General features: G+C 49.4%; 1 protein-coding gene across 4 annotated transcripts in view; it reads left to right on the top strand.

Moving 5' to 3' along the window:
• Positions 1-453: 453 nt before the first annotated feature.
• ATP11A (ATPase phospholipid transporting 11A) overlaps positions 454-25,711 on the top strand; it is a 163,128-nt gene continuing 137,870 nt past the window's right edge. For all 4 annotated transcript variants that reach the window (XM_063102237.1, XM_063102239.1, XM_063102238.1 and 1 more), the window contains exon 1: positions 454-573. In XM_063102237.1, the coding sequence (XP_062958307.1) occupies positions 535-573 (39 nt within the window). In that variant the 5' untranslated portion in view covers positions 454-534. The remainder of the gene's footprint in view (positions 574-25,711) is intronic.

Genomic DNA, 25,711 nt, shown 5'->3' with positions numbered 1-25,711 from the left:
CTGCGCCCCTGCCCGCGACCTCGCTCCCGCCGCCGGGCCTTCCGGGTAGAGAGTAAAGTTTCCCGCACAGAGCCAAGGCTTCCGCGGGGCGGGGGACACGCGTTGTCGTCCCCCGGGTCCCCCGCGGCCCGGGAAGCGGAAGCAACCGAGTCGTGCCCGGGCGGCCTCGGCCCCCACCCCCGCCAGGGGTCCCGGCCCGGGAAGCGCGCGCTGTGGGTGGGGCCCGGGGCGGGGCCGCGGGGCGAGGGGGCGGGGCCGCGGGGCGGGGCCGGGGCGGGCGCGGGCGCATGCTCACTGGCGCGGTGACGTGCGCCCGGAGCGCAGCGGGGCGCCCAGGCCGGGCTCCAGAGCGGCGCGGGCCGGGGAGGAGGCGACGCGAGCCGCGCACGCTCCGGCACCCACGCCGCGTCCGCAGCCGCCGCCGGGCCGGCCGGGCATGAGCGCCGAGGGGCCGCGGCCGCCCCCCGCACCGCCCGGCGCGATCAGGCCGTGACCGGAGCGGGGGGCGCGCCGAGCCGGGCGTGGAGGGGAGCCATGGACTGCAGCCTCGTGCGGACGCTCGTGCGCAGATACGTGAGTGCTGCCGGCGGGCGGGCGGGCGGGACCCCCGGGCCGGCCCTGCTGCCGGGGTCCCGGGGGGCTCGGGCGGCCTCGTGACGCTGACCGCCTCCCGGGGGACCGGCGGGACACGGGGCGGGACCGCTCGGAGTCTGCTCACGACGGGGACCCGCTGCCCACACTCGGTGCCCGGCCCGGTCCCCACCTGCTCCCGGTCCCCCTCCGGCCCACTGCACGGTCGTCTCTCCCCCGAGTCTGGCTGGGTTGGGAGCCGTCCCGGCAGGCCGGGCGTCCCCGACGGGATCCGGGGCTGAGCGCGGGCCGGTCTGGGGACAGTGCTCGGGTGCGACTTCCGGGCGGTCACGTCCGCGCGGGCCTCGGAGGTGGGGACGAAGGAGGCTGGCGGTGTCGTCTGTGTCCTCACCCCCGCCGGGGGTGCAGAAGCGGAGGCCAGTCCGGCCAGAGCCCCGGGGTGCCCTCGGGCTCCTCGGGGGTCCCCCGCTGATGAGAGGACCGACGTGAGGGGTCGGCTTGGTTCCCACCCTCGAGGGGACTGGGACTGTGCGAGCGGCGGCCCCGGGCTGGAGGGCGAGTGTGCAGAGGGGGACACTGTCCCGGGCCAGCGCTTCCTCTGACGGGAGCCCGCTGTCCCCCGACGGCCAACGGCCCTGCTCAGGCGCCGGCTGAGAAGTCGCGGTACCCGGTGTGATATTAGGAGAGGCACTGCTGGGACGTCGTTTTTCCTGGTGTGGGGTTACCGTGGGCGGCACTTTATGGTCAGGAGTGGGGCGTGGGGAACTCTGGCCGCAGAGGAGGGGCTGCTTTTCCTGGGGGGAGTGCCGCCGAGTCAGCGCTGTCCCCTGAGTGTGCCCGCGAGGGTACCTGGTGGTGACGGTGACGGAGGCTGCCGGAGCTCGGCCACCGTCCAGTGGAGTGGGGAGGACCGGGGCCAGGCGCTGTCCCTCGCAAACTCTGACCGCCAGGGTCTTGCTGTGATGACCGCAAACGTCGGGCGGCTCCCGTGTCCCTGCAGTGACAAGGGAGAGGAACCGCACTCACGGCGACGGTGGTGATCAGGTATGCAAGAGAAACGCTTCATTGGCAGGGACTTGTTGTCCTCGACTGTGACGCCGGGGAGGTGCAGATCCCCAGGAAGGTTATTTTCCTGCCTCAGTTTCCTCAGAGAGAGGTGGAAAACGGGGGGAGAAGCTAGCACGCGCCGGAAGCGTGCCCGCTGTGTCTTTAGTTAGTTCGGTTCCCTTTCAGCTCCGGAGCCTGCAGTGTGTCCCCCAGAGGTGAAGCGCGGGCGTCACCTCTTCCCCGCCCTCTGCACACTCAGTCCCGACTCCTCCGTCCTGGGAGGGGCAGACGTGGGTCCAATTTTGGTGCTGTTGCTCCCTTAATTCTCCAGGTGTTTTACGTTATGTTAATCTGTATGAATTTTTATGTAGTTCACATTTTTAATTCCCTTTTGCTATATTCTTATGAAATAAAATTTCCTTTTAAACCTAAGGGGTAAATATTCTTTGATGAACTTTTCCATCGTTATACATTATTTGGTAACATCCCTGGAATGCAAGTTATAAGATACGAGTATTTCTATTTTTCTCATACACATCTTTTTTGTTTGTTTGTTTTTTGCAGTGTATTCATTTGGCTGTTTCACCATATTCATATACAAAACCATTCATTTCTGTGATTTTAAACTCGTGCTTATGCTATTAAACTAATTTGACTTTTTCCAGAAACAGTCATGATCTGTTCTGTTGTAATTTGGTTATCCTCCAGTATTAGGGCTAAATCATATTTCCTTTTGCTAGAGAAAAAAAAAAAAAGCTTGAGATTGAATGTTCATATTTCCTAGTGGTTTCCTTATGTGACTTATTTTATAAAAATTAATAAATATGCCCCTTTCCCTTCTCGTGTTCACATAGAATTCCTGGCACAAAGAAAGCTTTCCAGCTCCTTCTAAAGCATGCGGGTTGCCGAAACATAAAGAAATCCTTGGGAAACACTGCCATGGGTATTTTGTTCTCGGTTGATCCAGGAAAGGCAGGATAGGCAGACTAATGAGAGGGTTCTCTTCCGGGTTAGGCCAGCGCACTCCAAAGTATGTTTTACTTGGTTGTTTGGATGAATATAAGCCATGAAGGGATATTTTGGAATTATAAATGGCACCGTGTTTATGTACCTACCATAAAGTAGCTTATGTGCCATGAGGTAGTTTGACCAACGTATTGTAACATTTTTAAGGACGTGGATGGAGAGCTGGTGTTATCTCCTTTTTAGAGATGTAAGATAGGAAACATAGATTCAGGTCATTAAATTTCTGGGAAAAGCCAGTGCAGCCTCCTGGCTGAGCCTGCAGGTGCTACAGGCAGGCTGCGGGAGGTGACCTGCCCTCCCTATTTTTTTAGCTATGTAGCCTTGGACAGGCGGCTTAGCTTTTTTTCTGCCTCAATTTTGTCTTCTGAGCATAATAGTAGCACCCATCTCATGGAGTTATTGTGAAGGTTGAAAAGTTAATACCAGTGAAGAGCTAAGAAAGGTGCCTGGCTCTGAGGGGGTGCTCAGTGAGCACATCACTACTACCTGTTAATGTAAGTCAATCCCTGGGTGGATTTGCCTGGGAAGAGCCAACGAACGTGGTGACTTGGGGCCCGCCAGCTCTCTTGGTTGGCTGCCAGTCAGTGCCCGTCAGCAGGGACCCTAGCTGGAAGGTAAACTGAGCACCCAGATGTTGAGCAACATGTAGGGCTGAAGTGGAATTCAGAAAACTTCAAAACAAGGTGTGGTAGAGTACTGCAGGCTGCATGTGGACATAAAATGTATTTCCGGGGGAGCATTCCAGGCCAGCGTAACCCTGTCAGCAGGACACTTTCCTTTCCTTCCTCCCCACCATGCTTCCCATTTAGGGGATTTTATTTTTCTTCAAAGTTCTATATAGGTCTTGAGCTTAATTTTGTTATATCCATAGAATTTGTTTTTGATAATGCAGCCCAGATATTGTTTATTGGTTTTGTTATGCAACTTGTCAAATTTTCTGCTTGTTTCTATCTTAGAATTTTTGCTTTCCAGCATATTTCTAACATTTTAAGATAGCAAACTTTGAAAACTCTGAAGGCTTTCCTTACTGAGAGTAGATATTTATTTTCAAGACAGACTGTTTCATTAGCATTTTCTTTGTAAGAGTAAAACAAACATTTTTGGTCCATGAGAACTTCAAGCATTGCTATATTAGAGTGCTTTGAGGCTCCTAAAAAATTCATCCATTTATATGCACATTTATGTGTCTGCTTTTCTTTATTATTTACTAGCAAATGGTTTGTAACATGAACATCAGTGCTCAGCTGTGAGATCGCCTATTCTAAGACAGACCTACTCATTTGACTCAAGTTATAGCAGCCCTTCCTTAAAAAACCTAAAAATGCATAATTTTGGAGATGCTTTTCCCAATCCAGCATTACACAGTACAGTGGAGCCTTCCTGTTGTTCATCCCCTGGAGTCTACACCACACGACCACTAGGTTAAACCGCTTCAATCACTGAGGCCTTCAGGTATTTGAAATAAGTCAGTCCTTGGGCATATAACCCAAGACTAATGATGGTCTGTCTCTGGAGAGTCGTGGCAGGTCTGCAGCATGGACTCATCAAGTATTCATAATGAACAAGTATTTAACAAAGCAGCACGTCAGAAGCGTTTACCTGGAAACTTACCTGTCTGCAGAGGCTCGTGAGTTACAGTGGACATGTTAAGGCAGCTGCTAAAATGTGTAATTTAACCTTCATGTTCCAGCTATTACGTTAGATTTTTTCCGTTGTTCTTTGGAACAGTATTGAATGTCTGCTTATTAGGAACAAGTGATCTTGAGATGCTTTTACTTCATGCCAGAGAGTAAATTTAATAACCCAGGGGGAAAGAAGTTTATATTATTGGGTTTTGCTTCAGCCAATTGAATTTCTAGGGATGAGAACACTGTCCTCAGTTTATAGTTCGTTAAATTGCATTGAATCCACTAACACACACCCATAACTGCTTCACTGTTTACAGATGCTCCTCTATTTACAGATGCTTTAGGCTCTGAACCCTGAAATACAAATTGTTCTTTGGTGCTTGGGACATATGTTCCAATAGAAACATGATTAACAAAAGGTTCCCAAGTCCCAGACTTATAAATGTTTTTTTAACCAAGTTAAAGGCAGGCAAAAATGCCATTTATTTGCAGTGAAAATCAGTATCAACTTTTACAGTGCCAGACATTCAACAAGATTGAGTAAGGGATTGTTTTTGCTTTCACTTGGATGCTATTATTTGAGAAAAACAAAATAGTAGCTTGTGCAGCTTAGGCATTAGAGTCTGACAGACCACGTTCAAATTCCTCCCTGGCCATGGGCTGTGCGCCTCAGGCAGCTGGTCAGCATCTGTCCAGTTTCCCTGTCTGTAGGGAGGAGGTTGCTGATGGCACCTGCCTGGCAGGCTGCCGCGGCAATTGAGCAGCCTGGGCTCGCACCTGGTTGGTGCTCGGTTGACAGGATGCCTTGCTGCAGTTGTGGCCACACTTCTGCACGTCTCAGGGAGGCCGCTCCTACCTTCTGCCTTCTCAGACCTTCCTGCTTCTCACGTGGGAGGCAGGGACCTGGCCTCGTACTTTACGGAGAGAACAGCAGCCATGACACAGGTCGCCCCTGCCACGGTGCACCCCCAGCCCTGCCGCGTCTCTGCTGTTGCCTCCCATCTGGCTGGGGCCAGGGACCCTGCTCTGATGAAAGCCAGTCACGGCTGACTCTGTGCGCCCCATACTGCCACTTCTGTGGTGTCCCACATGCTGGGTCCTTCCCAAGGGCTTTGACCACAGCCTCTCACTTAGTCCTTGCAACAACCCACAACCCTGCGGTGATGAGTGGTGGTGAGTGGTGGGGGCATCTCTGCCTGATTCTGACACTCGTCCCATCACTGCAGTTTTCATCCTGTAAGGGTTCCTCTGTGGCCAAGGGTGTGGCCTCATATGCCCACTTTGCCCAGCTCAGCCTGGTTTACACCTGTTGTTCTCACATAGTCAATACTTATTGGTAGCATCCCCTTCACTCATAGAAGTGTCCCAGTTTGGATGAGAAGTCTCATGGCCGCTCCACCTGTGTGGGGCATGAGCCCAGAGCCCTCTAACACTGCCGCACCTGTCCTCACCTGTGTCCCCACCTCGCTGGGGGCAGCCGGCGGTGAGTCTGGGACGATCCATCATCAACATCCCTCTTTCACCCTGCTGGTGAATATATCTCTGTGTGTCTGCGTGGATCTGCTTTCCTTCCTCCTCCCTAGATAATCAGGTGGTAAGACCCTCCAGTATTAGTATTTTGGAGAGCTAAGCTGCAGAGGGGACCAGCCTGCCTGCGGGTTGCTGTAGTGTGTTCAGGTGGACACCGGGGAGCAGGAGCAGACGAGCAGTGACCTTGACAGTGGGAGTGCTCTCTGGCACCCAAGATGTGGAGTATGAGAAATTAGAGTCCATCTGCTGTCATCTCCTTGGTCCTTTCTGCCATTAGTACCCTGTGTCCTCTCCTTTAGTAGGGAACTTATCCCATCCAGGAGAGACGACCTCTAGAATATTCAGAAATTGCTGACATGTCAACTGCTGTTGACGTGATTGTATAGACCTCTGTCTGTGCCCTTCATGTAGCAAAGTCACAGTGGGGGCTGGGTTTCAACGTATGCATTTGTGGGGGCACAGTTCACTTTATAACAGTATACTATTGAAGTAGGCACTGTTTACATTGCACATATTTAATAGATGGGGAACACTGAAGAGAGCAGTTTGGAAAAACACATTGCTTACTGTTTTATCAAATAAATTACAGAAACGTTCTACAAAATCAGGAAAGACATGTAAAGCAAATGTTTAGTAGGGATGGGCTATTTTTTTTACGTTGTGAGATGGAGTTAGGTGATTTGGTGATTACGACATGTAGTAGACCACGTGATCTGATCAGATCTCAGGTTGTGCTATGTCTTTTTCTTTTTGCTTCTTTTTCTCTTCTTGGGGGGGTGGCTGGTAGGGAGAAGTGGTTGGTATTAAGCCAACGTTATAACGTATTTTTTTGGTTTCTACATTATAATCCAAATGCACAGCATCTGGCTCATTGACAAGACAGATGTTACAGTTTACATCACACAACAGGATTGGGCATGTCTGCTTAGTAAAGTAGGAGGCTGCTGGATAATGGTCTGATTCTTCTAGTAAATGGGATTGCTTTTTAGGGACTTATTCCGCCAGCCTGCCTCTGTGCAGGATGATGTTTTACCTTTGGCAAAATTGGGAAGTGATCATTGGAAGTTGCACTTGAAGTACAAGTTAGAACAGCAGGAATGTGTACATCAGCATTGGTTAGCCACACGTCAGTAACCTCACGGTTTTTCAAGGCAGTCAGGAAGTTCCCAAACCCCGTGTCTAACTTTCTGCATTAATTTTTTTTAAATTATCTTTTATCGTTGTCTTTTATTAAGTGTATATCAGAAATGATCATAAATCATTACTTATTTTTCAGTCAGGAGTTAGTGTGGTCTCTGGTAATTGCTGGGAGAATTCTGGATAGTTTTTGCTCTAAAAACTTTGACTAAAAACTCAAGGCTAAAAAGTTCCAGCATTAAATAGAAACATTAAATAGAAACTTTAAATGATTTTGACACTATTTAAAGCCCAGCACCCTTCCCTCGCCTCACAGCCTGTTTCATCTGGAAGTGTCTGTGCAACGTGGGGTTCTGAAGCTGTGAATCTGCTTACTGCAGACCTCGAGTTTATGTGAGAGTCTGAGATTGGGCTGGTGTGCGTGTGCATGTGCATGTGTGTGTGTGCATGTGTGCATATGTGTGTGCATGTGTGTGAATGTATGTGCATGAACATGTGCGTGTGTGCATGAGTGTGACACACATTTGCGTGTGTACATGCTCATGTGCTTATGTGTGCATGTGTGATGCATGTGTGTGTGTGTGCATGTGTGTTTATGCATGTGCGTGTCCTCCCTCCTTTTGTACCTGCTCCACCTGCATTAGCAGCTCGACTGTTTCACTCTCTATGGATGTTCGTGTGCGTCACGACTGCCTGGGAAGGAGGCGGCCGTTTAAATAATTAAATAATCTCCCTGCTTCTGAGAAAAGAGGATTTCCTCCAACCTATTTTCAGCAAAGGATTAGGGACAATAAAGTTCTGCCACTGGAATGCCATCAAGATTTCTGTGTGGTGTTTGAGGGTCTCAGCGATGGCCCAGTAAGACATGAAAAGGGTGATAAAATCATGGAAAGACATTGCAGGAGGTATAGGCAATTTGAGGACCCCACTTACCTGTCCTTTTCAGATGAGATACTCATCTGTGGTGGAATGACTTAAACGACTTTCTCTCCAAAAAGTGTGTTGAAGCTGTTGTTTGCTTCAGATTGCTGTAGAAAACCATTAACATATTCAGTGACCATGACATTAATACATTCATCTTTTCAGTAATACCAACTCTGCTGTAAATCTGAAAGCAGCGTGCGTGTGAAGAAAACTGGAGTGATAGCTATGGTAGTTAGTTTCTCTTGGTCCTCATTTTCATGTCATTTAGCTTGTTTCACCATTCTGTGATATAGAAAGGGAATAAAACATGCAGGCTCTCAACACAGAAGCATACGTGTACAGGTGGATCCACTGAGAGTCTCATGAAGGAAGGTGTGTGATGTACTTAGCACACAGTAGGTGCTCAGCATTCGATGTTGACCACACATTTATTGAGTACCTGCTGTATGCACTGAAGATTCAGTGGGGAGCACAATATACAAACATCCCTGCTTTCTTGGAGACTGCATTTTGGTTTGCATTTATTTAGAAAATAAATGAGCGCACAGCATGCTAGGTATCAGGGAGTACTAGGGACAAAAATGAAAAGGGAAGAGTGGTCAGGGAGGGGTTGTGGGGATGGCGTGGATGGTCAGCAACGGCTACACCAGGAAGTTGACAGGATCCAAGTCCAGAGGGGCACAGAGGCCAGCCCAGGCAGGTCATGGAGCAGGGAGCCATGCAGGGGAGGGTTGAACAGAGGGATGCACGTGGCTTAGGTTTTATTTAATAGGGGCACATGTTGGCTGCCCCTCAAGTTTTGTTGCTTAAAACATGAAGTATATGTGTTGCTTTTGGATAATGTTTTAAATTTGTTTTTAAATTATATGACCAAAGGAAAAAAATGTTAGATGATAGATGATTTTTAACAATGTAAGGCTGTGTTGATTTATTGAATAAATATACAATAGATTGATTTATGGGCAATTTTTTACTGTCGTAAAACATACATTAACATAAAATTTGCCATTTTAACCATTTTGTAAGGGTACAGTTCAGTGGCATTAAATACACTTACAGTGTTGTGCAGCTGTCACCACCACCCTTTTCATCGTCCCAAACTAAAACTGATTTATGGGCAATTTTAAGTAGTTTGTTCTATGTCTTGCTTTTTTGGGAACACTTTTTTTTTCTAATCAATAAAAAAAAAAAAAAAAAAAAAAGGATGATGAGACTTACTGGAACCCAAGCACCAGTTAAAATTTTCATGGAAAATGTACCCAGTTAGGAGGGTGTTTTTGTTTTGTTTAATAATCAGCAATGGTAGGTTCTTAAAAAGGTAAATACATGTGTGGGAGATTTCGTTTGAAGTTTATGCTTTGCTTACTGTGGGACTTGTGATTCTTGTTCCAGAGAAGAAAATCTGGATTTGTCTTAGAGCAAATAGTACTTTAGTAAAGAGAGGAAATACCGCAAAAGTTATGTTTAGTTGGCAGTCAGCCCTCAGTGGTAAGTTTGTTCAATGATGTTGTAAGGCTGCGTGGCCCTTTCCTAAGTGCATTTATAAGAAATTAGAATAAAGGCGTTTAATGTAAGATTTTCTTTGAAAAGCTCTCTGCTGATAATTGTTTGGTTTGAGTAAGTTTTCTATTTTTAGTTAATTTATAACATTTATTCTTTTACTATCTAAAAAATTAAGAAATTGATTAAATTTAAAATCATACTTGAGAATGTTTTCCTGTAAAATTGTTGGTTCTGAGAAGCAGTGTGCTGTTATTTCTTCTCTAAAGATGACATGAGATTTTTTAAAATTTTAACTTGAGATAATTCTTTGGTTTTATAAATTGCTTTGACACTTTTTAAAGGTTTCAGAATATAAAAGTCCCCTCTTTATCAGTACTCAGTTTATTAATAAGAAACTTATTTGTGAAATTGAATAATCATATCTCTTAAATAGTTGGGCTCATTAAAAAACCACAATTGTGTCATTAAATTGGCTAGATACCCTGTTTGACAGACAATCTTTGGAGCTAACGGAAAAGTAAAAATTAGAAATAAAAAGTATTAATGGCTTTTTCTTAGCACCCTCACAATTTTACGTCATTAAAAATGGGTTGACATTGGTTTCTGTCAGCTTATCACCCTTGCAAATTTCAGAAGTGACTTTTAAGTCTGATGGACAATTTCTTATGCAGTGGGGCTGGGCCAGGTATAGAGAACTGTCCCAGCCCCTCACAGCCAAGTGCTGCTGCTTTGGTTGTCTCAGCAAGTGACTGTCCCACCTGCATTCTGAACTCATCGAGGGTGACTTTTGTGTAGAGAATTCAGGATCATGTATGGACATCTCATTTTGTTATTTTTTAACGGGTCTGGCCAAGGAAAAGAGAGGCATGTCGTTCATGTCTTGACTTTAAGGCCGCCTGGGAAGGGCTGGGCTCTCAGCAGGCTCCAAGAGGTCCAAGTGCAGAGTTTACTAGGGGTCCAATGCATGCAGGATGCAGGGAGGTGGCAGGAAGCAGGCCTGGGCAGAGGGAACCAAGGACTGCCCATTGCAGAGGCCCCTGTGGGCCCCAGCCAGGCCTCTGTGGCTCTGGGGAGCTGCCCACGAGGACAGGTCCACAGACAGGCGGGCGGCTCTGTGCACTGAGCAGCCCCAGCAAGGAGGTGACCACTGACGTGACTCTGGCCACATGCCCACAGTGGGGCAGTGGGGGTCCCGACACTGCATGTCCACTTCCTCCCACCCACCCATCAGTGCTGTTCCTGGACCTGAGAATCAGAGTCATGAAGACTGGAAGTTCTAGGCCCCTGGACGTTGGACATTCTGCTGGCCGCCGTATGATGGGGAAGGCCGCTGCAAACCAGCAGTCAGGACAGAGTGTACAGATGTTTTCTGTGCTTGTTCTTTGCTGGCGTGCGGGGGAACTGTGACATTTACATTGTGCCTGCGAGCCTTGTGGACCCTTTGGAAAGGCACCTTCTGAAAGAGATTTCAAATTTTATCTTAAAGGCCAGCACGTGGCCTCCAAACGTGGAAACTTTAGTAAATTAGCACCATAAACAAGTGACCTACACTTTGAGTGATCTATGGAGTCGGTCTCTGTACTTAGTCTTGTGGCTGTAATTTTGACAATGAGAAATAAACTAGAGACAGGGCCTCGGGATGAGGGGCTGAGCCTATGTGGTCGGTAGGAAGAGTTCCCTCAGCAGGGCTGGCCGGCTGGGGTGTCTCTGGGCTTCCATCGCCTGCGTGGCTGCCCTTGGGTCTCAGGAGCTGTAGTCCTGGCACCTTAGATTTGCACATGATGTTCTCTGTGCAGAACAGGAGCGACCAGAAGTTAGATGTTCCGTATGGGGAGTGATGACAGGTCATTTCCAGTGGCCAGCATGGGCAGCTATGGGAAGGAGACCAACTCCATTATTTGGCAAATACTGGAGATAACGATAATGATTTTTACAAACATAGGGGACAAGTCACACTTTTGCTCTTTCTCGTCTTCTGTCAGGTGTGTTTCCCTGGCAGGATAAAGAGGGATTCAGCTCCCTGCAGCTGCCCAGCCTCTTGTTATCTGATTGGCGATTAGCAGTGGTGGGAAGGTCGGATGGGAGAGGCCTGGCTGTTGCAGGTCATCTGGGGAGAGGCCTGGGGGGCGGCAGGTGGGCAAAGCGCCAACCGTCCTGTGCCTGGGCAGTTTAGCAGAGACTGGCTCTCAAAGTGCCGCAGTCACAGGTCATCAGGGGCTGGCAGAATCGGACTGGGTGGTCGGCATGTGTTTGGGGACAGGTCCCAGTGTGGCAGGTACTTCACCAGGAGACAACAGAATGGCAGGTGGCCCTTCTGACCTCTCCTCATTCTTCCTGAGCCAGTGTCACTTAAAAAAATCTTGAAATTCAGAATCTAGTGTTCACCTAAAATTTTGTGGCTTAAAAAAGTGACTTGAAGTAGTCAAGGAAAAAATTGTTCCAACTTACTTATTTGTTTAAAAAAAAAAAAAACTCAGAGGGTAAGAACCTAAGTTAGGTCAAATGTTAAATCCACCTGATGAGAAAAAAGAAGGAAGGAAAGGAGAGACCCTGTGGATACTGCACGTGCATGGCTGTCGCGGGCTGTGCTTCGGGTTTGACCTCGGCGGGGGTCCTCGCTTTGCTTTCATTTCGAAGCAGCCGACAGTCCTGGTTTTTCCGAATTCCAAACTCGAATTTGCTAGAGAGTGAAGTCTCCAGAATGAGGAGGCAGCCCAGTACGGGGAGTAAGGTTCCTCCTCTGGGTTGGTAGGAGCGGACTGAAGGGAGGCTCCTTGTGTCCCTCGCTTTTCTCAGCTTTGTGAACACAGCCAGAGCCCTTGCTGCTGGCTCATTTTCTGGAGCTGCAGGTAAGGAGAGCACAGCACGCCGAGAAGCCTTACTCACCATCCTGCCACAGAATCTGCAGCTCCTCCCAGCCGTGTTGTCTGTGGCACAAAGCACTGGACCAAGAGTTAGCACATCGGACTCCTGGCCAGCGTGGGAGAGGCAAGACCTTGTACTAATTAGTTTTGAAAACCGAGACAAAGGCTGTCACATACCTCTTCCACCTGTTTGCTCTCAGGTGTTTCCCCCGTTCCTCCTCCCCACCCCTGGTGGTCCATGTGCTTTGGAAATGCTGCAGCTGCTCTCTGCCTCCTGTAGAATTTGTCTCAGAGCCCCCAGGGGTTGACAGTATAGTGGTGCCCACAGGTGAAGAGCAGCTTAACTAAGTACCTCACCCCCTGAAGCACAAAGTGTTCCATTCATGATCAAGACTTACTGGGGGTAAGGGGATGAGGGCTGGCTTCCTGTAGCCTTCTTGGATCTAGGTGGGGTTGAGCTGGAATCTCAGATCCTTCTGCCCCTTCCTGTGCAGGTTGTGAGTCAGGTAATTGAAAGAAGATTCTGGCAGCTTTATGCAAGGTAGACATACTTCATTCTTCAGATGTGAGCTTCACAGACATGCTTTATTCCTCCAAGACAAGCTCAGGCTCTGCTCTGCTGACCAGCAGTTCAGAGCAGTTGCCTTTATACTCTTAGTACGCAATAGCAGCCACAAGCCAAGCATTATGTAATTACAACAATCACGCTGAATCAGTAAATGGGCACACATGTGCAGTTACACTTTTTTTATAACTTGTTTCTAGTGAATGTCCTGGATCTTGCCCCTTTGTAATAGATGTGAGGCAAGTGAGCCTGACTAAACTTTTTGTACTTTCTGTACAGGTGGTATCATTTAAATGGTCAGGAGATGGAAGATCAGAATGGGTAGGCAGCCAGCCCCAGGTCACGCTTGAGCGAGGAGGGGTATGTCTCCATGCACCGCCATCACATAAGCCTTTATCACTAAGCTTGTATGGGTTGCACAGTTGGCCAGTGAAGACTGGGATGGGGGATGCTGAGGCCCAGGCCTGGAGGACAGGCTCTTCCTCCTCACCAGATGCTGGGCTGGGCAGCTGGTGTCCTCAGTTCCTCAGCTCTCCATCTGCTCAGAGCCCCTCTCATTGGACCCACCGAGATTAAAACCTCTTTCCAATGTGTAGCTCTGTGGCTGGACCCAAATCAGTCAGGCCAAGTATTGGTTCTGGCCAGGGGGCCACCTCTGCCTTTTCTTATGTCCACTAGGGACAATAGAAAGGAGGCTTTGGTGTTTACTACCATATCTTGTCTGGGGGCTTGGTGCTGAACATGCACCCAGGGGAGGCTGTGCCTCTGTTGTTCGCTGAGCAGAGCAGTGAACCAGGGCAAAACACTGCACAAGAGGGTCTTCTCTGCACAGCAGCCACATGGGCAGGCACAGTGTCCAAACAGAGCTGGAGTCAGCATTTTGAATAGTTGAAAGAGACATTGTTGGTTGATGTAGCAGAGGCTTGAAAATTTAGAACACGTTTAATTGAATTTCGGTGGCCTTGGGACAATAGGTGTAAATATACCTGTTTTAGTATTGTGTAGGATTATAAGAGTTTACACAGCGCTAGAAATAATTGTGAGGTGAAGTGATTTTTCAAAGTTTTTTGGTCCTCATGGATGTGAGATTTAATGTTACAAAGCATGTTTAGATAAAAAAAAATCATGTGCTACATAAGTGATAGTGTAGGGAAAGTGAAGATAAATGGTTAGGGTCCCTCAGGGGTTCAGAGTCTTGCCGAGCATTTGATATAAATATGCATGTGTGACCAGGTGTTCCTTGGTTATTGTCTAATGTAATTGCACATGTGCAGCCAGGTGTTCCTAGGTTGTCTGACTTGCACCCAGGTGTCCTAAGTTGTCTGACTGAAGTATAAAGGTGACTCTGATCCACAGTGCCCCCTCCCCCTGGGATGCCCTGGGCAGGTGTGCCATGGAGAGGCCGTTACTACTGCTGGAGGCTGTTGCTGCCCGGGTCCCCGGGATGCTCCAGGAGGCCACCGCTGCTGCTCCTGAGTAAACCGAGGACTGAGCTCATGCCATCTGACAATGGCTTCTGGGATCTTTCCCAATTACCTAGCTCATGGACCTGCGTGTGAAGGGTCTGGTGACCCAGTCTGTATATGAGGGGTCTGTGACTCAGTCTATACGACAGGTTTGAAGGGTCTGTGGGCCTCTAACCCAACAGCACACTTGGCTACGTCAGCATGATTCCGACAGTTGCCCAAGCCAGACAGATAGCCTTGCGGTGCTTTTAAGAGCCACCATGACTGTCTGTGAGAAGACCTCGCGGGCTGTCAGTTCTTGCTTGTGCTGTGGCTCCCCAGACTCCCATATCTCTAGCAGAATGCACATTTCACTCCCTGTGTGGTTTGCAGGAAGATCCCATTCTGGCTGTTGAGTCTCGTGATGATAGATAGCTGAGTGTTGATACGGACAGAATGAGGCTGACAGCAGCATGCAGGCCTCCGGGGTGGGGAGGGGGGCCTGGCAGGGGGACAAAGGGGACGGACGTGTGGCACTCAGGCTGGGCGGTGCGCTGCCTTCCCGCTGCCCGGCTGTGTCTCTGGCCATGCTCTGGCTTTCCTTCCTCTCATCTTCCCTTTTTCCTCCATGATTAGCATCCAGCCCCATCTCTTACTCAGTAGTAGCCAATGAGACCCCACCAGGGACACTTGTGTCTCTGACTTTCTTGTGTGCTTGGCTTCCATTCACCTCCAGAACTTTTCATCTTCCAAACTCTGTCCCCATTAAGCACCAACTCCCTGTCCCCTCCCCAGCCTCTGGTAACCTCCAGTCCATTTTCTGTCTCTGTGGATCTAACGACTCTAGGGACCTCCTGTTAGTGGAATCACATAGGATTTGTCCTTCTGTGACTGGCTTATTTCATTTAGCGTCACATCCTCCGTATGGCTAGGCAATTCATAACTAAAGCCAAAATGTTTCGTTATTTTCATTATACTAAGTTTCCATTTGTATTGTCAGGGCTAGGGCTCAGATCCTTCAAACCCATTGTACAGACCGGGTCACCAGACCCCCCACTCACAGGTCCACGCTAGGTAATTGAGAAAGATCCTAGGAGCCGTTGGCAGACAACACAAGCTCAGTCCTTAGCAGCAGCAGTAGCAGCAGTGGCGATGGTGTCTCAGGGCATCCCAGGGGCCCTGGCAGCAACAGCCACCAGCAGCAGTAGTGACCTTCTGTGGCTCCCCGCCCTGGGGACATGGCTGGGGGCACCATGGATCAGAGCCACTCATCCTTTATACTTAAGTCCATAACCCAGGACACCTGGTGCACATGTGCATTTACATTAGACAATAACCAAGGAACACCTGGGTGCACATGCATATTTACGTCAAATGCTCGGCAAGTTTCTGAACATCTGAGGGGCCCTGACCGTTTTCCTATATTTTCCCAGCAATCCTCAAGGCTCATCCATGCAGTAGCATGTGTCAGAATTCCCTTCCTTTTAAAGGCTGAATAATATTCCATTGCACGTTAGACCACATTTTGCCTGACCATTCATCCATCTGTGTGAGCCAGGAGGCTGCTCGACCTGACACCTGCTAGTGGAAGCTAAACCACCCTGCCAGTCAGCTCGCCCTTCTTCAGAGCCTTGTGGTTTTCTGAGCAGGAAACAAACCCGCAGCCACCAAAAAACAAACAAAAAACCCTTTTTCTTCTTAGAATAGAGTTTACACTTGCAGGAACACCAAAAACTCCCTTTTTCTCCCTTTTTCCTGAATGTTCCTCCATTTATTTAAGATAGAAACACACCCTCATCCCAGAACAACATAAAGCCCTTCCCTAAGAGTTCACGGGACGCTCCTCTGTAGTGGGGACACCCATGCTCCTCCTGCTGTCTTTTCGCTTTGTGGTAAACTTTGGGTGTGAGTGTGACTGCCATATGAGCTTGGAGTTATTGTGGGTTCCCAAGGGGATTCTTCCGTAGGGAAATCCAAGAACCTACGTCTCCAACGTCACATGGACACGTGGGCTCTTCCTACAACATTTTTACTGACCCACAACCTCCCGATAAAACCAGTGCCCTCGGTTTGCCCCAAACTTGGTCTCAGAAGAACATGTTGGCACCTCTCTGCTTCTGCCACAGGCAAGAGCATGGGGACCATGGCACATGCGTCCTCAGCTGCTACAGTGCCCTGGCTGGCCAATGCAGAAGAACATGTTGGCACCTCTCTCTGCTTCTCCCACAGGCAAGAGCCTGGGGACTATGGCACATGCGTCCTCAGCTGTTACAGTGCCCTGGCTGGCCAATGCAGAAGAACATGTTGGCACCTCTCTCTGCTTCTCCCACAGGCAAGAGCCTGGGGACCATGGCACATGCATCCTCAGCTGTTACAGTGCCCTGGCCGGCCAATGCAGAAGAACATGTTGGCACCTCTCTCTGCTTCTCCCACAGGCAAGAGCCTGGGGACCATGGCACATGCATCCTCAGCTATTACAGTGCCCTGGCCGGCCAATGCAGAAGAACATGTTGGCACCTCTCTCTGCTTCTCCCACAGGCAAGAGCCTGGGGACCATGGCACATGCGTCCTCAGCTGCTACAGTGCCCTGGCCGGCCGATGCTGCTCCTCCTGACCACAGAGTCGCTCCATCTGTTTCTACACTTGATTAAAATCTCCCTTTCTCTGAGAGTTCTTTACGGGTTAATCATCCCCCAAAGGCAGCTTTAATCTGAGCCCTCCCACACATGTGTGGCTGCTTTGCATCGTATTGGTTTGCTCCTGTTTCTATACTGCTTTGTGAATATTCCCAAGTAACTTCAGGCTGGTGCCCCAGCCGGGTTGAAAGCTTCCAGCCCCTGCTTCTGGGTGTTGCTCAGAAAGCCGTGAGGGCGGGAAGGGAGGTGTTGGCCTGTGAGAGGTGGAGTGCGCACGTTTGCTCCTTAGAAGTACTGGCCATGTCCCTTTCCCCACTGAGGTAGCCTGTGGGACGATGGGGCTGCATGTGAGGTAGGGTTGTTTCAGTTCTTTCCCTCCAGCAGCCCTGGGGCAGGATGCATCTTACTGGGAGGACTTTGAGCATCAGAGACTCAGGGACATGTTCCTGCCAGAGTTCCCAGTGGCTATTTCTGTTCTCTAGCCTCCCGTGGGTGCTGTGAGCCACCTCATACCCCTGCAGGGAATTATTTGCCAGAACTAAGCATTGTTTTCTGTGCGTGGATGCCCTGCCTCAGTCATGGTGCAAGCTCATCGCAGGATGGCAGGGCTGGGTATGTCTCTCAGGCCCTAGAGATTTCTACATCTCACAGGAAGGGATTTTTGGAAGGTTGCATTTTGTCTCTGCCTCTCCTGGTGAATTCTGTGCTCTGGGGAACCAGATGAGCCCACCGGAGCTCCTTACCAAGTATGTGTGGCCTGTTACCCTCCCTGCCCTCCCCCGCCCCCCGTCTTCTGCGTTCTGAAGAAGGCTCCACTGAAACAAAGGTGAAATAACCGAGGCAGCACCAGTTCAGGGGACACGTGGCAGCCTTGGTCCCATGTACCTGCTCTCTCGGGGGCAGGAGAGGAGGAATTGTGCTCAGCACAGACTCATGGTGTCCACCGCAGACACAGGCCCCAGCTTGCAGAGTCCCACAGGTCTTCTGTCAGCTTTGGGGACAGTGAGGGTGGGGACACAGGTGTGTTCTAGAACAAAGAGGTAGAGGCTTCAACCATGATGTGAGCCAGAAACAAGAACCGAGAGCAGACACTCTTCTGCTTTGAGAAAGAAATGTTTTCAAGTATAAAGAACCAAATGATCAGGACAAACTTTAAAATGCAAAGCATGGTCTCATTTATTTGTAATAAATGGCTGGTACAGTAGGTGCAGGAGCAATTCGAAGCTATAATAGCCCTCTTTCTTCTGAGTCACATTATTGCAGAATGTGCCCTTGCAGCCCAGGGAGGCGCAGGCTCTTGGCCTCACCGCATCAGGCCGTCCCAGGCTGCGAGCGTTGGGCAGAGGGGCTCATGGGGTTCTCCTGAAAACACATTTTTAGAAAGCATCATTTTAACAACCAACCGTAATTTGATTGAAAATAAGTCTGCCCAGGTGCTCTTGTGGTCCATGTTTATGATCTGGGGGCTTCTTGTCTGGGTGAATGACCTTCACGTTACTGTGTGTTACAAACACTACTGTCAGGTTTACAGATTTTAGGTTTCGTTTATTAATTCATTTTCAGCTTCTCTGCACTACTTGTAATCAGGAAAACCTGATTAATCCCCAAAATGTTTTCTGATGATATTGAGTTGATTAAATAATGGCATGAGGTGACAAAACAGTACATGCTGTGTTCCTAAAATTTCTTTAAATGTTTGTGTGCATTACAGATGATTGCCGCAGCCTCTCAGGGTGAGCACAAGGTTTCTCTGCCCCGGTTACTGCATGAGATTCTTTTTGCTTGAACTGTTTTTTTTTTTTTTTTTTGCCTTTTCTGTAAAGAGCACTCATTACTTTTGACCTTGGATAAAAAACATAAAAGCAATGTAAATATTAAAAGCATCTGGATATTTTTGAAGCTTTAACAATTTCACATTTATTTTTAGTTCACAATGTTTGTTCTGCTTTTTATGTGTGCTCGTAAAGTTTTATTTGTTAGCCAGCCAAAAACAAAATGTTTCCAGTTAACAACTTTGCAACTTTTCTGTCTGTTCTGCACACACCCTAACCAGGACCACTGTGCTGACGGCACAGGTCTGGTGTAAAATCCCACCGGGACGGTGGCTGCCTTCTCTGGGAGTCCCGCTTCAGAGTCACCCACAGTAGAGTTTGGGGGTTGGGAGGGAAGTAAATTTGCATTTTAGCCTGGCTGCCCTTAAAAGCCTCCAAAGAGAGAATCCAGGGTCCCTGTTCCTGGGTTTGGAGTTAACACCTAGCAGTCAGATAGCAGGGCAAGCTTACAGGCTAGTCTTTTAAAATAGAATATTAAGGCGTAAGGAAGCTTTAAAATTTCAGAAGAACAGAAGACACAGTACGGATAGCCTGGCTCATCTGAACTGTACGTGTGTGACTTTGAGTTACAAGAGCTGTCCTAGCAAATGGTTGGAGGGCCCCACGAGCTTTGCTTTCAAGGCACAGCCAGAAAACTTTATGATCATGTGTTTCAGGTGTATAAACTGTTTCAGAGAGGCAATAAAAAAGTAAATAAATATTTAAAAAACTGCCTTTTATTGTGTTCTTATGTAATTTTCCTGTTGGTTACTTTTTAAAAACATTATTAAAATCTAAGATTAATTAGCATGGAGGCTGTGGAAATAATATTTATTTAATCAAAAAAAGTGTTCTTCATGCATAGTACTTCCATTCCGACCTAGAGACCACTCCTGAGGAAGTCGCAGCTGCGTGCACAGGGTGGCTGTGCTCAGATGCTCCCTGCAGCGCCATCAACAGGGGTTGATTCAGCACATCACTGAACGTTCATACAAGGCAGTGCCATGCGGTCCTTTAAAAAGATGGCGTGGATTTAGATTTGTTGATGCAGAAAGAAGTTTAAGCTATGTTGGGTGAAAAAAACACATTAAAAACAGCACATGTAATAGGAGCCCATGTTTAGTACACGTCTTTTATGGTTATGGACTCATGTCAATATATGCATAGAAAGAAATTTGGAAACATACACAAAAATGTTAGCCAGTGATCATCTCTAGATGTCAAGATTGTGAGTTATTGTTATTTTCTTCTTTGTGTTTCTGCCTTCTGTTAAGAGATTTATACTGATCATGTATTGCTTTTGCAATCAGAAAGAGAATGAAGTTTTTACCACTAAAAAAAATTAATCTAGGTGCACAGCTCAGGCACTGTTTTGGTAAGAAGAAAGCACTCAGTAGGAGGTGACAGTGGTCCCACCCGTGGTCAAAGAAGATCAACTGTAGGTACGTGCCAGGCTCCTCCAGGGCTCCTCACCACTGGGAGTCCTTGAGCATTTTCCTTTTGCCGCCACCAGCACTTGCCATAGTTTACCCAGCGAGCCACAGACGTTCCCCGCAGAACAACCTCAAAATGCATGTGAGGTCACTGTCCTGGAAAACAAGCAGGAAGGCAGGTTGGGTGGACATAATGTGACCTTGTGCACTGGCTACAAGGCAGATTTTGTTTCTCACGTGCAGTGGGGCACGTTGTAGGGAAGCTGAATGCCAGGAGCTCCCCATGACAGCCACCCCCTTTAAGAACATAAAAACAGGTTTCTGTGTTCTTGGACTTGAAGTCAAAGACAGAAGGGGGAGGTGGCCTGGGGAGGAGTCACTGGGCTGGGGGCGGGGAGTCCAGGGTCACTTACGGGACTCGGTGGTGTTTCCGTCCACTGCTGTGCTCACAGGACATGACCCTCTTTCCTACTTACCTCCGCTCTTGACCCCAGCTAAACTGTGCTGCCTAAAACTGCCCTATGTTTGAGGCTTCGAGAGTGTTGAGAAAAAGGCTGTTTTCCAGATTTAGATTCATGTGAACAAAAAAGGAGACCAGTGGTAAGAGCCATGATGTGAGCGTGATCGGGGACAGGCCAGCTGTCAGAGTCAGGTGCGCCTCCCCATAGCCCATGTAGAAGTTCGCATCATTTTAACTAAAATATCCTGGGACAGTTTGGCCTGAAAGTCCAGGGCTGAAACGTCTGAATTCCATGCAGGACCAACCTGGTGTCCTGGGTGGCCCCAACCCCAGAGGGGGACTCGTGTCCACCCAAGCTGTTGCAGCGTTTTGTGGGGACTGTGATAAAAAGCCCGTCGTGCAGCCTGGGTGGTACAACCTCGGTTTCATGTGGGGAAAACAAGGCTCGGGTTGCTGCTCCCTCGAGACCACCGCCAGGTACAGTGACGGGGGAGCAGTCCTGACTCCAATCTCGACACCCACTGGTGTCCAACAGTTCAGTTCAATCCTGTCCAGACACTAAGTGCCTGGAGACCCCACAGGTTATGTGCTCAGTCCCACAAGACCACCCCCACTTCAGATACCAGCTGCAATCTCGGGGGCCACGCGCATTTCTGACCAACCAGCTGTAGATTCCAACTTCATTGACCTGCCAGGACTCAGAACTGAGGAAAGTGCTGTGCTTATGCTGAAAGTTTCATAGTAAAGGACACAGTGCAGGCAGCACCTTGTCCCTGCAGAGTCATGCTCCAGGCCAGCCGTTAGTGCACCAGCCAAGGAGCTCATTCCTTCCTGGGGTCTCATCCCATCACTCCATCTCCAGACCCCTCCTCCTGGAGGTCAGAGGTCAGGGGTGGGATTCCAAGGCTCTAATCAGGGCTGTCCAGGGCCCAGCTTGAGTCACCTCATTAGCATAAGTTCAGGTGTGGTCCACAGGGGCTCCTTGGGAATAACAGACACTCCGATCACCCAGGAGATTCCAAGTGTTGGAAACTGGCCAGGACAGGCAAAGATTAGATACGTTCTTGATTCTACTACAGCTCCGGGATCTGAGTCAGGTGTTTCTGCTTCCAGAGACAAGTTGCTTCCTTCATGGCATGCTGCCCTCTGTGCGTGCAGATCTTCTTGTTTCCTCTGTCCTCTGCTTTGGGCTGTGGCTGTAGCCTCCAGGCCTGTCCCCTGCGTCCTTTTCTTTCTCCCTCCGGGTGGATGGCCCACGCCCCATTCCTGCAGGTCCTATGGGATGCCTGGGGGGTGACCTGATTTGAACTCTACCCAGTCTGCTGCTGGGAAGGAAGCCAGGGGCCCCTCTCGCAGGGATGACTCAGGCCAGGCTGCGCAGCAGGGCAGGAGCTGGCGCAGGCAGGTGGATCCACAGTTGCACTAGGATGTGGTCCTTCCATGGTCAAGGTGGGCCCAGGTGCTTTGGGAACACAGAGGACTGACAGAGAGGCTTCCGGGAGAAGAGGAGGTGAGCGTGTGCGGGGACTATCCTCTTTATTCTCTGCTGCCGCCAGCAGCCTGGCTCCTCGGCCTGGCGTGGTGTGGCGTGGCGTGAAGCCCGCTGTCAGGCCGCCGTCCACCTCTTCGTCCTTGCTCGCCGCCCTGCACACACCCTCCCCACGCCAGCCTGGTCGGCAGACCATCTCATGGGCCCCGGTCTACTGAGTGCCACCTGCAATAACTCCCACACGGTGCATGCTCAGTCCGTGTGTCCGAGGATGACCACGTGGGGCAGTTTTCCCTCAGCATGAGTTCAGGGTGTAGTGATGCAGTGAACACTGAGACAGCGTGCACACCAGGTGAAATAGACACTCCAGCCTCCAGTGCCCAGCCAGGAGGGTGTGTGGCCACGGCTTGTGGCTGGGAGGCCCCATCCCTGGGGATTTGCCGTCTGCGGGGGTCACTGGGGCCGGCATCTCTGAGGGTGGCCTGCTGGTTACAGGAGCCTTGGGTGAGCTGTCAATCTGAGGTCGTTGTGGGAAGGTGAGAAAGGTGGAATTGGGGCAAAGGAGGCCAGAAGAGACGCGGGAAGCCTCTGTCTGGTGGCCATGGTGGGCAGGTGCACCCCAGCTGCAGGGTGCTGGGAAGGGGGCCACCACTGTGTCCCCAGGGCCTCCTTGCTGTGCCTCTGTGCCAAGCTAGCTTCACTCTGTTTAGTTTTCACCACCTCCAGCTCTAATGCGGTAAGGCAGCTGGTGCCCTGGGTCTGGAGGGAGCAGAGCCTGTCCCAAGAGATGGGCTGTGGGGAGGGTGGGCGCTGCAGGGGGCAGGCCTGATGATGATTGCACTTGCAAGGGCTTTTCCCAGCAGATTCCCAGATCCGCCCACTCAGTGAGCCCAAAGTGGTCAACAGCCGGGCCCCTGGCTGTGGCTCTTTCCCTGTGATCTGTGCACACGTGTTGCTTTGCTGACCTAACAGAGGGGAACAGGGAGCAGTGCTAGTGCTGCTGCTGCTGCTGCTGCTGCTGGGGGCACCATAGCTTTGCAAGCTGGAAGAAAAGTCCATTTATTGTGGCAATTTGAAGGCTCAGAGGGGCAGAAAATCAGTAGGAAGAGTGTTATAAAATTACTGTATGTCTTAAAGTATAAACTTGAAGTTCAAGAGAGCTTATCCCATGAGAAAAGTGCTGATTAGAATAGAGTACAGTCCTAGCACTACTGTGTCTCCTTGGAATATACCATTCTAAAGGCATCGTCCTTGTGAGGTGACCAGTAGGGAAAATCTGAGAAAACTTTTGGGACTTTTTTTGATTAATATACAGCTCTAAAACCCCTGTCTTCTATGAAGTCCTTAAAATAACTTGGCATTATAGGTATTGGTAAAATCTAAACTCCATTTCCCATGGTAACTTGCTGCTCTGTTTTTAGCAAGTGTAACCACTATATTTATTTGTTCTATTCAACCAATAACTACTGAACATCTGCTGTAGACCAGGTGTTGTGCTAGATGCTGGGAATATAGAAAACAAAATAACCAAAGTAAGGGTGGATCTCTTCCTGCTGGGAATTAAAATCTAGTGGGAGAATCAGACAGACAGGCACTTTCTGAGAGGTGCGGAAAGTAATACAGATCACTGCAGGAACTTTGCTGTCCTCTGCATGTGAAGGAGGTGGGCCTCCCAGTGGGGAAGGGACGCACTCAGCGTGCGGCTCCCCTGCAGCCCGTGTCACCGGGACACAGGCCTCACCTCGGCTACCGCCCGCTTCCTTGAGTGCGGCCAGCTGTGTGGGACGCTCGCCTGACACCAGATGGAAACACGGGTCGGCTTTGATCTGTTTCCAGAAGTAAACTCTGACTGCACGCAGCCTGTCACATGCATTGAGCTTAGTATAGGGGTCAGGTAAGTAACTGGGGACGGGGAGGCGTTTGTTCATGGTTGAGCACGCATTGCTCATTTTCTCTGTGGAAGGGATTTTTCTCCTACTCGGTGCAGAGTGATGAGCCACAGCTGTCCTTAGTGCTCTAGCAAGGCCCCTCTCTGGTGAGCGAAGAAGAAACATCCTTTTTTCCTAGACCAGGGTTGGCAGACTTTTTCTGAATAGGGCCAGGTAGTAAATATTTCAGGCTTATGGGGCCACGTGGTCTGAGGCAGCTGCTCAGCTCTGCCGTCGGAGCAGGACAATGGCCACAGACGAGGCGAGTGAGAGTGTGGCTGTTAAACTTTACGTACAAAACACTTTACTGACCTTTGTCCAGACCACAGGTGTGGCTGTTGGGCCAGTGCTCAGGGGACACAAGACTTCACAACCCCTGCCCTCTGGCCTGTCACCCGTGACACGTTACCGTATCCATGAGGCTTTAACCGGAAATGTCACATTATTGCTTACCTCTGGTGTTCATTTTCTCTGTCTTTCTCTGTCTCGGTATATTGATTGATTGATTGGGTTTATTGAATGGATCATACTGTACATACATGTGGTTCAGAATTCAAAGGTAAGAGAAGATTCATTGAAGTCTCCCTTTACCTGTGTCCTCCAGCCACGAGTGTCATCACATGCAGCCGCCATATGCAGATGACATGGTGGCCTGTGTGCTTTGAGCCAATGCACACACATGTGGAGTGACCGGGAGGTTTGGCTAAAGCAAGTTTCACACTGGGAGCATTTTAGCTGCTCTATTTTTTAATGGATTTAAAGCACAGGCTCTGTTCCCTGTGTAGAGTCCAGGATAGGGTCCAGACATGTTAAGACTTTGGGTGACAGTCTTAAGAATTAGGAGGTGTCTTTGTTACGTATCAACCAGGGGGCTCCTGGATGCAGGACTCCCTGGCCTGTCTGAGGACAACCCTCCAGTCTGTGATTGAGCACGACTTTCTGTGACATGCTGATCAGATACCATCTTTGTGACTCTCGACTAGGTCTGCATTTCCATCCCACAGCTTCCAGGGGCGTACCTGCCTCCGCCCACTGAACTAGCACAAAGTAAGGCTCCTCCCCTCCTGCTTCTCCTGGAGGACTCACCGTGTCTGCGTGTGGATGATGTCGGGAGGGACTGCCACGTGCTCTACTGCTTTCGGTTATCCTGCTGTCTTTAGCTGGTGGCGTTGGGCCACAATGGGGCCAGCAGGCCGCTGTATCTCGCAGAGGGTTAAAGGAAATCAGGACACTGGCTCCTCTCTCCTAGAAGCCAGCAGAGGAAATCTGGGGGCTCTATTTTGGAAACACTTGCAAACGTATTTTGGTCAATGATGAATCTGATTTGAAGCAAATTGGGAATAATGATTACTTTTAAATGGCTCATAATAATGATTTGACAAATTCCTAAATATAGCAGAATACAGCTCCATTAGCCAAAGTTTAAACTCAAGAAAATTAAAAGTGTAATTCTTGGTTACAGATTTAGGAGTTTGGAGGGGCTGCAGATCGTCTCTCAGGTTCTGTGTCCGTGCTAAGTGTGTGTTCCTGATGTTTGTGGAGAAGGGAGTTTCTTCGTGGGAAGTAACCTGTGGGAAACCTCAGTAGCAATGAACACAGACTCCATGTAGGGTCCTTGGGGCGTCCCTGGAGTGGAGAGCCTTCTGCAGCAAAATGGCAAATGCAGCCTCAGCGGAGTCCAGCCTGCAAGGACA

This window comes from Cynocephalus volans, chromosome 7, assembly GCF_027409185.1.
Source record: "Cynocephalus volans isolate mCynVol1 chromosome 7, mCynVol1.pri, whole genome shotgun sequence".
Classification (NCBI taxonomy): domain Eukaryota; kingdom Metazoa; phylum Chordata; class Mammalia; order Dermoptera; family Cynocephalidae; genus Cynocephalus; species Cynocephalus volans.
The sequence above is the reverse complement of the archived record's forward strand: the minus strand, read 5'-3'. Positions and strand labels throughout refer to the sequence as shown.